The sequence below is a fragment of the Buteo buteo genome, chromosome 15 (genome assembly GCF_964188355.1).
Source record: "Buteo buteo chromosome 15, bButBut1.hap1.1, whole genome shotgun sequence".
In the NCBI taxonomy this organism is placed as follows: Eukaryota; Metazoa; Chordata; class Aves; order Accipitriformes; family Accipitridae; genus Buteo; species Buteo buteo.
In genome coordinates, this window is record NC_134185.1 from 21,221,920 (window position 1) to 21,233,909 (window position 11,990).

Consider the following 11,990-nt stretch of genomic DNA (forward strand, 5'->3'; position numbering starts at 1 on the left):
TTAAATTTGCCTTTGAGATACCCACATCCTACCACTAGTGCACAAGGCTACTACCATCAGGTGAGACACCCCGCTCTCTCCATGGTGAGGCACTGCGCTGCCATTTTAAAGAAATCTTCCAGCTCAACAGCAATCCAACACCGTGCCTGCTGAAGCTGAAAGAGTGGCCAGTGCAGAAGACCAAAAGCCTCCCCACAAAGACAGCAAGTCATCCCCACTAGCCTTACTCATGCATACGCATCCAAGAAACTCCGTGGCAACTAATAGGAACCTTTCCATATACTTCAGTAGGCTTTGGCTGAGCTGAAACACCACCCTTCCTCAGCAGTTGCAGTTCATTTGTTCTGTAATTCAGCGCAGCACTGCTTTGAAAACATCTTTCTGATGCTGTTTTCCTGCAAATGGCACAATGAGGAATAATAAGCAGGTGCTTCTGAACACAAACCGAGAAGAGCAGGAGTATAAAACTACTATAAATAAAGCAACTAAGTAACCACACTGTTCATTGTTTATTGACAATATTTATTAGAGCTGACTTTCTGTGTTTAGACATTTCCTAGTAAGTATAAATATGAATCAAAGTGCTACCCCACAGTAAGAAATCTTTATTTGCACAAAAAAAGATACAAACAGCTAGTATTTCAAAGTTGATCCTATTTAGTACACATAATACCAAAAAGGCAAAAAATAAACCAAGATGAACAACTAGCAGCAAAAAGAATTCTAGTTCTCCTTCAACACAGTCTGTGTGCTTCCACATTTCTCTAGGAAATAGTATAAAGAGAATTCAATTTATATATGAAATATCCTACCAAAAATATAGCACTGTGTAAAGAAAGTTAGTAGTACAAAGTTGGGGGGGGGGGTGTGAGAAAAAGGAGGAAATAGTAGATGTAATATTAAAAATATCAAGTGTAAGCTTCACTGCTGCTTTAAAATAAAAAACAACAAAAAGTCACATGAGTATTTCCGTTTGGCTTAGCAGCCAGGAAAATAAGAAAAGCTGATTTTTTTTTTTTAAAGTGCTTAACCACCATATCCAAAAGTAATGACTTTCAGACCTACTTAACATGAATGTGCTCAAAAAGCCACTGCTTACAGTATAAAAGCTGTCATTCTGAAATGCTGCACATACAAACTAGCTTTATCTGCACGAATGAAAGATCGCTTTGAACAGCTCTCAATCATATGATGTCCCAAATCAATGTAATGCTATTAGAGCAGGCAGCTGAATAAGTCCCAGAAAGTTGAAGTTTAAGAATAATAGATATAAAAAAATAATCTTTTTTTTTTAAAGGCAGCATGCCTCTCCCAGCCGCAAGAAGGTGACTTTACATAATAAGCAAGAGAGACACAGTTTTATGTTATTGTTGTAAACTACCTAGAACAAACTGACTGCTGACCTAATAATTCACATGTTTAACAGAGGGAGATAAATACTTCTTACTGTTAAAATACAAAAAGGCAATCATGGGTGGGACCAATCACTAACACAGTTTTTTACTTAAACATACTGTCAACTTGCCTTTAAAACCAACAGTATGTCCTAACTCAAAAAAAACACACAAAAAAAAAAGAAAAACAAGAAAACCAAGGACTTGAAAAGCTTTAGGACTTGTTACATTGTTATATGTTTATTTGAGCCTTAGTGCAAAGGAAAAATTTAACATTCTAGGCTCCAAAGCAAGTCAAATACATAAGACTATTTCATGGGGTTTTTTTGACAGACATCAGACACACAGATTGCAAGAGAAATTTAATTTTTTAGCTGTAATGACCATTTATTTTTATCTCAAGGTTAGAAAACACATTTAAAAATGGGAGCAAAGACTTTGGCATTCATTAACCTCAAGTACAGCTAAAAATTGTTTCAACCCCACCACTCTCCCAAATCAGGACTATCATAACCAAACTGAACTGTCGGTATTGCTGCAGCCATTGAATTGTGCCCACAGCCTGTTAGTAGCACTATCCATCCCCGCAGTTATTGTATGAATTTCTCCACCAGCTCTGGAATCCTGCAAGCTGAAATTTGTTTACATTCATCTATTTCACGGGCCTATTTTTTCCAAACTATTTCTTGAAAGTCATCAATTCCCAACACAGTATCTTCATTGTCCTCCAGGACAGTTTTTAAGTTAGAGAACCCTCTGGTTCATTTACTGCTAAAATACATTATTATCTAGAAAAGGTAACTTTTCCCCTACAAAGTTCCTGTAAACACCTCTGTATTAAACCATAGCAAGCTCTGGACCAGGAAATTCAGTACCTCCAGTGACTTGACTTTGCCTGACTTCTCTACAAAAACAACAACAACAAAAAAAACACCAAACATAAAAAAAACCCTTTATAATTAAAAAGGAAATAACACAACAGACAGACAAACAATGAAGCATTCAGTTACCCAAGCAGATATCTGAAACAAGCCTCTGAAAATGCAACATTTGAAAAGCAATTATTTTAGTGGTTGAAGTGTGCAAATGACTAAATATGCTGCCTGTTTCAGAGATAACTGAATACTGTAGTCATCAATGATTATTATTCAAGTCTAGCAGTGGCAGTTCTGTTGCTTTTGTTGCTGGCTTTGGACATTATATATTACCACATTACCTGCATATTTCATGCCTTTTGTTTTTTTTAAACATGTATCAGCAGCAGGACTTCAGAGCAGTACAGGAAAGATAGGAACTTTTTCTTTTTTAAAGGTTTCCTGTTCATCCCAAGTCTGGCAAGACTGAATATTATGTAGAATTAAACATAATGTTTCAAGCAGGAACATCAATTATTATTTCAAGTTTTGTCTGTCTGTGAAAATCACCTCAAAAAGATTCAGAATCTCAGATTTCTGTGAAACAAATATGATAAATATGGAAAAATACCATGCAAGGAAAGTGTAGCTATTCTATTGATGAGAAGTACAAAAGCTTAGAAACAGAAAAACACTAGCTACAGCCCGAGACTGAAAAAACCCACAGATTTTTCAAAACCAGAGTCCATACAGTGTCACACAGCCCTGCCTTGTCATGTTTGTTAATATCCTCGCTTAGAAGTCAGACAGCATTTTGTTTAACTTGTGGTGCTCTGTATCATTACACTATACCATAATTAACTCCTCTTTTGTGCCGGCCTCATTCCAACACAATTGTACCCACTGTATAACAGCAGCAGTTCTCAGGTTTTGTTTTGCAGCTCAGCTGTATTTTTCTTGGATGTTCACAAGACTGGCATTTGACTGGATGCGCTTGGCTAGAAAGGGAAAAATTATATGAAAATTAAACACAAAGAATTCCGCAAAACTGGTCTCTCCACTCCCTCTATTTATCCATAGTCTCTCCACTCCCTCTATTTATCCGACACAGACTTGCAAACAGCTTTCTGTTCACGTCCAGAAACTTTAATGAAAAGATATGGCTGAAGCTCTTTACTACCCTTCTTCAGGGGACAGCAGCAGACTAATAGTCGCTATTAGCGCCGTCAGCACAGCTGCAGGCAGATCTGGCTGGGGCCCCTCTCCCACAAGAGCCAAGAGAGTCCCTGGCACCACCCAACTCTAACAGTGAAATGGCAGCACCACCACTTACGCAAAATGAGTATCCGTTTCTTCTGCTTCGAGTGAAGGAAGCTACTAAGATAAAAAACAATAGGTAGGAAGAGAATAAAGGATGAAACTGCTATCACTGGGACTGTATCACTGCAGGGAACAGAACAGTTGAAAGTCCTGCTCCAAAGCTTCCGAGTGATGTTCATCTAAAAGAAAAACATAAGCAAGCCGTGAAAGCAAGCACATGTATTTTCACCGTGCAGCATGGCAAACACTCAGGCCTCAAGACATGCAAGTGTTCAAATATGACCTCAAAAACCAACACTTTAACAGATCTCCCCTCAAAAGCAAGCAAATCCCTGGAAATGTAGAAGCAAACAATTTAAACAGAGCCAAGATTTCACATCAAAACTTTTACAACCTTCAAAACCAGATATACTCAGATACACTGTAGACATTGCCACGTGTCTGTTTCCCAGAGAACTCACTGACAGCCTGCAGGGACAGGACTAATCCCATACTTTCAACAGCACTCCCTTTGCCCAACCACTTAAAGCCCCACAATATAACAAAGCTTTTTCCAAACATGTGTCGCCAATGCTGAGGACCCCTAGAAACAGCTGCTGTAATACGGAATCAATTATTACACTGGTTAGAACAATAGCAGTAAAGCTTCAAATTAAAAGCCAGAAGATTAAGAGTTTTGTTGTTTTTTTTAAATCCATCCCCTTCACAGTAACAAGAAATTAAAGTGCAGCTACTCAAACTGGAATGCACTCAGCTGATCAGGAGCTTCAGTCATGCTCCTGCTGCACTGAGGACAGGACCTAGCAAGACAGCCCCACCAAGCTCACTTCCCCCCACAGGACATCAGCCTGCCAAAGGCACTGATGCCCATAATGTCCCACACCAAAAGGGAAAAGGCAATCCCTAGCAAGACAAGCACAAATAGCTCAGATTAATAAAGACCTCCATGACAAGCTCTCCTGTTGAGTATTAACAAATACTTACTGCATCTTCCACATCGATGCACAAGTGTGCCGAGTGCCCAGACTCACCACCTTGCCTGTTCATCCTTTGCAAGTTGTTATACAGGTCATTCAACATTTTGTAGGTTTCGTTGCAGTTTTTACATACTTCTGTGTAGTTACTTGGTGACAGATAGATGGTTTGTCCCTAGGATTATAAAACAGTATTCATACAGAGTTTTAAGGCATTATAAAAAAACTCAAAACTTAAAAAACTTAAAAACTAGAGTCATGCTTTAATCAAAATCCAGATTTCTAGCATCCTAGATTGAGTAGAGGCCCAGACAGACAACTCGCATGAGAATGCAGGAGGAAAAGGGACCAACTCTAATTCACTAGGGACAGGATCCATTTCCTGCAGATCATGCATCTCATTTTTAAAGTACCAGTTCCCAGAAGGAGGAAAAAAAAAATTTACTAGAAATTAAATGGTATTCTGGAGCCAGAGATCAGGTTCCTTAATACTGTGTTTTGTTTTTCATTTGCCCATACCTAACAAGTAACTGTTTTTACTGCTGAGCTGTACTGACAGGGACAGACTTTGTCATAGTACATAATCCTTTTCATTTGTGGCTGTCCTGGTTTTGGCTGAGATAGAGTCAGTTTTCTTCCTAGTAGCTGGTATAGTGTTGCGTTCTGGATTTAGTATGAGAACAATGTTGATAACACACTGATGTTTTTAGTTGTTGCTAAGTAGTGCTTACCCTAAGTTAAGGATTTTTCAGTTTCCCATGCTCTGCCAGCAAGCAGGTGCACAAGAAATTGTGAGGGGACACAGCCAGGACAGCCTACCCCAACTGACCAAAAGGATATTCCAGACCATAGGATGTCATGCTCAGCATATAAAGCTGGGGGAAAAAGGAGGAAGGGGGGATGTTCGGAGTGATGGCATTTGTCTTCCCAAGTCACCGTTACGCGTGATGATGGAGCCCTGCTTTCCTGGAGATGGCTGAACAGCTGCCTGCTGACGGGAAGTGGTGAATGAATTCCTCGTTTTGCTTTGCTTGCGCGCACAGCTTTTGCTTTACCTATTAAACTGTCTTTAGCTCAACCTACCAGTTTTCTCACTTTTACTCTTCCAATTCCCCCATCCCACCACGGGGGGAGTGAGCAAGCAGCTGTGTGGGGCTGAGTTGCCAGCTGGGGTTAAACCACGACAGTGGCCTTCACCACCCCTGAATGCAATATGACACACTTGAAAACAAAACTACAATCTCTAAAGATATTCCAACCCAGTAATGGTTGTATCAGCTACCCACCAACCACTGCGTTAAGTTCTAGATCAAACATCGCTCCTAGCCAAGGCCTAAAGGCACATTTCCTAGAAATCATTAATAATAAAAAAAGCAGTTTCCTCAGAGATTGTCTCACACCCATCATTTCCCGTTTTTACCATTGAATGATCCCAGAACTTGGCCAGTTTCTGACTGAAATGGAATATGCCCGGTTTCTTAGGCTATTTAGGGCATTTTCTTTGGGGCCAATTACCACATTCATTTCACTAAGTGAATTATATTGCCTTTGAAATATGACAAACTTTGTCTACCCATAATTTTACTAGTCAAAAGAATTGTTACAACGATTGAAGGTACTGGTCTTTCTGAACTAGTCTATATTACCAAAAGGCTATTTAAAGATTAACTTGTTAAGTCAGAAGACAACAGTTCTCCAAAGAGGTAGAAAAAGAGACTTGCAGCATGCAGACATGATGTTTCTTAGTATATAATTATCAACTGTTGTGAATTCAGAAATTCTGATGTGAAGTAGCATTGCAATTACATACAAAATGAAGTCAAGGTGAATATCAATTAGAATTAATTTTAGGCTCTCAATCTGTAAACATCTGCATTATACAGATCATTGCTTTATCTGCCTAAAATTCACAAACTCACCAGCAGTTTATTTGCCTAATGCATATCCGCAGTTTATTCAGCATAAATAAGATTTTGCCGGCAATTAGAGGTTTTAGTGCTTCTCTTAAATACACAGCATAAATACCTGAAGGTTATGTTCAAAACATGTCAGAGATTTATTGAATAAATCCAGGAATTCTACAGTAGAATTTGATAATCCCTCACTGCTGTTCTTTAAACAATCTGTCAAAGAGAAAGAAAAACATCAGGATATTCTAATTTCTAACATTTCCATAGCTGACAAGCCCCAGACACTCCATTCCTGCAAAAAAGGCTCTCGACTATAAAAGACAGGTCTAGTCAACACTGCAGTTTCCTTATCTGCCTGCCATTGATGTCTCAGACCTGCTGACCTAACTCTTCATCGAGAACATATTTCAGAATTAATTGGCCTTGATTAAGTGAAAGACGAAGACTATCATCAAGAGCTTTCTGAAGAGGGGGTCTGAATTATCTTTGGACTTTGAAACAAAACAAGACAGTACTTTTATTTTCTACCCTGCAAATCTGGCTTTGCCCAGCAACAGTAACAGCCATTATGTGAAAGCAGAAGCACCAGCAGCGGAGATGAAACAGAGAGCATCTAGGAAACAGGCTAGACCACAAACACAACAGCAGAATCAGAGTGTAGGTTATTATTGTTTAAGAAAAGAGCTGACCATTTCACCAGCTTTGAGGGGAGCTCTGGGGCTTTCCTCCCAGTCATATACTCAACCCTACCATGTTACTACTTCCACCCATCCCACCCCACTTCAGGTTCCCTAACCAGACAGACCCTTGAAAACAACAGTGGTTTGGGAATTTAGATGTTCAGCAACAGCACCATGAGAGCATGCAAACTTTCCTAGAAAAATCTCCTGAAAGAAGGAAGCACCATCAGTGTTGAGGGCGAGCATTCAGCTGGACACTGGGCAGGCAGCACACAGGTCACAAGCTAAGCACAACAGGACAGCACAGACCACAGAGCTCCTCCTGTACTGCCTTTCCAGCCCTCACACAGCCCAGACTCACAAATGAAAACAAATTTTTAGGCTCTCAACGGGCTCTGCAGCAAACCCAGCATCTTTGACACTCAACTCCATAGAGCTACTCCCACTGTTTTCTAGCACAGGGTCCCACTTCCCACACCAGGAGAACAGCAAAAAGCCACAGTTTAGCTGTAAGCATGGCACAGCACCAGCAGCATGGGGAGAGTGAGATACAGGGATAAATTTGGACACCCTCCACCCACAAAATGAAATCAAAAGCATGGCAGTGGAGGCAGATACGGTTCAATGTGTAAGCATCCCAGAGTTACTGACTTTAGTAACAAAAAAGGAAAAGTTTCTTATGTAAGTTTTTAAGAAAATGGGAAGATGGAGAAAAACAGAAGAAACCACAATGAAGCTAAGGAAAGTCTCCAGAATGTCTGTAGATCACAAAGAAAACCAGCAAGACTACCTTTTGAAAGAATAGCCTAAAAAAAATATTTATACAACAACTAAGTCTTCCAACAGAATAGTGCCCTCAGATTTTGGCAGTATCGCTCAGAGTAAAAAGCTCTTGTACCCTTCATTGGAGCGGCTCTTGTTTAGGATTTTTGTGTTATCTACTGACTGTATTTAAATAAATACATACAATTCCAAACTGTGCAAATTTTAGGGGCTAAGTCATAACAGTAGCAGAAGGAGTCACATACTTGCACAGTTGGCTGCCTCCCAGGTTTCATTAAAGAACTCCGAAAGGGTCACAACTATCTGCAGCCTGTCTGAGGTCAAGATGCTTTTGGCACAATTGTGGCTCTCAGAAGAATTCTAGAAGAAAAAGGAAACAACAACAAAAAGCAATCAAGCATTAAAAATACAAAGGGAAAAATTTGAAACATATGTTAGGCAACCACAGCTAAACAATCACAACGCATCACATCGATATTGCTAGAATAAGCAGAGCAGAATTGATGGAACAATAATAATCTTTTGATCCACCAATTCATACTAGGAGAAACACAGCCTACTGCACATGGTCTTTGAAGACCTACTAGGACTGCACGCAAGTCACTCAAAAACATGTGACTGAAAAAAAAAAAAAGAGCAAGAGCAAGCAGAGAGTCAGAGCCGCCTCTGCCAGGTAGCTCACGTTCATCCATTTCTGGGCTGCCACCCCAGGAGCCAGCTCAAGGCGCGTGCAGCCAGAGAGCAGGACAGGGTCATTCTCGTTAGGCTGAAGGAATATTTGAAGGAACTGAACCAACGGACTGGCCTCAAAACAAACCAAACCCAAACAACAGAAAACAACATCTAAAACGGCTGTACCAACGTACTGTATCAGCAGCAAACTTCCCCCCCAGCACAGCAATACCAGGAACGCAGACCTCTGCGAAGCAGCGCCTGCGGCCACTCCCCCAAGCCTGTGGCCAGGCCAGGCTCTCGTCCTCCCCAGACGTAGGTACCAAACTCATCCGTCCCAGCAAGCCACCCAAGGTAGCCCATCCTCAAAGCAGGCACTGGCACAACTCTTACAGCAACTTACTCTTTGGACCAAGCTCATAAAAAAATGCAGAGCGACTATAAAAGCAGTTACAGAATAAACAGGAAGTATCCTTATCGGAATTCAGAATAACGTTTTTCTCCTTCAGAGCTTTATTTTCTCCCTCAAATCACTGATACAAAACCATGACCTCCAGTCAGCTGACTCCTGTGCTCTAGCTCCTGGTTTCTGGCTGCTAAATTGACTTAAGCACTTCTCAAAATTGCCAAAGCTGTCAAAAGCCTCTTTGATAAGTGACGTGGGACACACGAGAAAATAATCTCTTTAACGAGAAACATGTTCCTTACATAGCTTTATGAGAGATCCAGTTTCTGCCTCTGTTAAAACAGGTTTATTTTTCAAATAAGAAGTTTCACTTGGAGACTCAGCTGCAGAAGTTGAATATTGCCACATCTGGTAAGTCCTACGTTCACCCGCTTTCATTTCTACCAAATTACAAACAGATATGCAAGAAAGCTGTTTATGTGGGAAACTCCCTGGTTGCTTCACGAAGGCCTTTAACTGTGAAACTTCCTCACCAGCTGCACTCATGAGTGGGCAAAAGCATTCTAAATCCAAAACTGAATCAAGTAGACCTATCCTATCATTCCTTAAATACATTTGCCTAATTTATTCTTTAATTAGCCTAGTGAGGAGGATTTTGCATTTCAGAGATGTCCAAAACTTAAGCTAGCTGCTTCTTTCACATTGCACTATAACTACTGTAGGATGGCAAAGATAAAAACATCAGATATCTGATGACTTGTGATCATCGATTGAGGTTGCAAGAGGTCACCTCCTTTATTTATTTGGTTCGTTAATCCACCCACAGAAGGAAAGCCAAATGCTCTCCAATACAGATGTGTCTTCCAGACCACATAGTGGACCAGTCCTCCCAGGCTGCCAGTACTCAAGCACAGCAGCTGCAACGAGTTCATACATATTCTAAGTACTGGGATGTTTGGCAACCTAATCCTAGCCAAAACATCATGCTGAAAATACCCAAGAGAATTACATAATCTATTTCTCACTTTCACATTACTTAGTCACTGGTATGAAACAGCTTCCATATGAGAAACAAATAAAACAGACTACAGGATTGCAGACTAAAACAAGAAACCACTGGCTAGATATTTGCCCTGGAGAGGACAATTATGAAATGAAAGTCCATGCGCTTTTCCAATACAAGCACTGGGGTGGTGAGGGGAAACGGGCAGACAACACATCAAAACCAGAAAGTGGTACTTTTTCACACGACAGGTACCTAAGCTGTGAAATGGTTTGCAGCAGGACACTGCGGCACCAGCAGTTTACCTGGGTTTAAAGAGCAACAGATTTTTCTTGCCGATGGCAATTCTAAATAGATTCAGAAATCCCAAGACTGGAAGCACAATCCAGGGGACACATTGCTATAAACTTGTTCTCTGCTTGTACTCTTACCAGGACACCCACTTCTAGCCATGATCAGAGAACAGAAAAAGGTCCTTTGGTCTGATCCACTCTTGTCATCCTCACACCGTCCCAGGGACTAACTTTTACCAATGGATAAACTGGATGAGAACACGCAAAACTAGCCATGAACCACCTCCAACACCAAGAAACGGGAAAAAAGAACAACTCAAGTTCTTCCAGTTGCACAGAGGAGCAAAGCTTTTTTTCTGCGGGTGGAGCTGGCTGCACGGACCGTGCCACAGCGCCGGGCAGCAGAAGGCAGCCCTCACGGGCAGCGGCGCTTCCCAAACGCTCCCAGCCGCTGCTAAACCGCCTGACGCACCCGGCGGGGCTTCCAGCCTGGCAACTGACCTTCGCAGGCTGGAGATCCGCTTACCCCAAAAAACACGGGTGCCCCGCTCACCGCAGTAGTGTCCCGGGTGACGCCGCCAGCCGCGCCGGGGCCCGGCCGAACGCACGCCGCTTCCCCTCACCCTCCGCTCCGGGCAGGACCGGGGTGCGGGGCTGGGCCGGACACCGGCCGGCAGGAAGGAGCAGCGTCCCGGGCTGGCAGCCGCCCGCCTTCCCGAGGGCCCCACCGCTCCCTGCGTAGGGCCCAGCCGCGCCCCGGCAGCGGGCTGACGAAGCGGCCGGGGCCCCCCAGCCCGGCAGCCTCGCCTCGCCGCCGCCCCCCCCCCCTTCCCCGCCTCGCCCGGCCCCGCGGACGCACCCCGACGGCGCGGGCGATGTTGCCGTACTGTGCGAGGAGGCGGCGGTAGTGGAGGTGGCAGGCCTGGCAGAGCCGCACCGGGCGGGCGCGGCGGCCCAGGCAGCCCGTCAGCGCCGCGCTGCCCTCGGCGAAGGCGACGAGGAGGCGGCGGCACTCGGGCTCCAGCTCGGGCAGATCGCCGGGCAGCCCCGCGCCCCACAGCTCCTCCGCCAGCTCCTCCGCCTCGCCCAGCGCCTCCAGCGCCAGGGGCCGGCGCGTCCGCCCGGCGGCGGGGCCGAGGGCGAGCGCCAGGGCCGGCAGCAGCGGCAGGAGGCAGCGCAGCGGCGCCATGGCGGCCGCGCCGAGGAAGCGGAAGCGCCGCGCCGGCAAACGGCCCGCCTCCGCCGCGGGGCGCCGCCGGGCATTGGTGGCGGCGGGGAAAGGGGGCGGGGACGGGGGCGGGCACGGGCGGGACAGCGGCGGGCGCGGCGCGGAAAGGGGGCGGGGCCGGGCGGGCGTGGGCGGGGCCGCGGCGGGCGCGGCGTGGGGGGGGGGTGCCGATAACGGCGTGGGCTCTTGGCGGGTCGTGGCGGTGGGGCGTCCCCGGGGGCGGGTGTGGGCAGGGGGCTGCAGTGTCCAGGGGGGTGTACCTGCCACATGGTGCTCCGTGGGGGGTGTACCTGCCACATGGTGCTCCGTGGGGGGTGCGGTTTCGGTGCCGTCTCTTTCGGGTGGGTAGCAACGCTCTTCTCGTCCGAAAAAGGGGGCTTGAAAGTAGCCGTCGTGCGGGGAGTGACTGCGAAACGTGCTGAAAATACAGCAACAGTGAGGGAAAAAAATCCCCAGACCCGAGGAAAAGTTGA

At 44.6% G+C, this 11,990-nt stretch overlaps 1 protein-coding gene across 1 annotated transcript; it reads right to left on the reverse strand.

Annotated features, from left to right (window-relative positions):
* Positions 1-501: 501 nt before the first annotated feature.
* Positions 502-11,496, reverse strand: OSTM1 (osteoclastogenesis associated transmembrane protein 1). Its single transcript, XM_075046722.1, has 6 exons — positions 11,149-11,496; positions 8,161-8,275; positions 6,568-6,665; positions 4,553-4,717; positions 3,582-3,747; positions 502-3,246 (listed from the first exon to the last, which is right to left on the reverse strand). Exons 1-6 carry the CDS (start codon positions 11,476-11,478, stop codon positions 3,191-3,193), a joined length of 930 nt encoding a protein of 309 aa, XP_074902823.1. The 5' UTR covers positions 11,479-11,496; the 3' UTR covers positions 502-3,190.
* Positions 11,497-11,990: the final 494 nt, after the last annotated feature.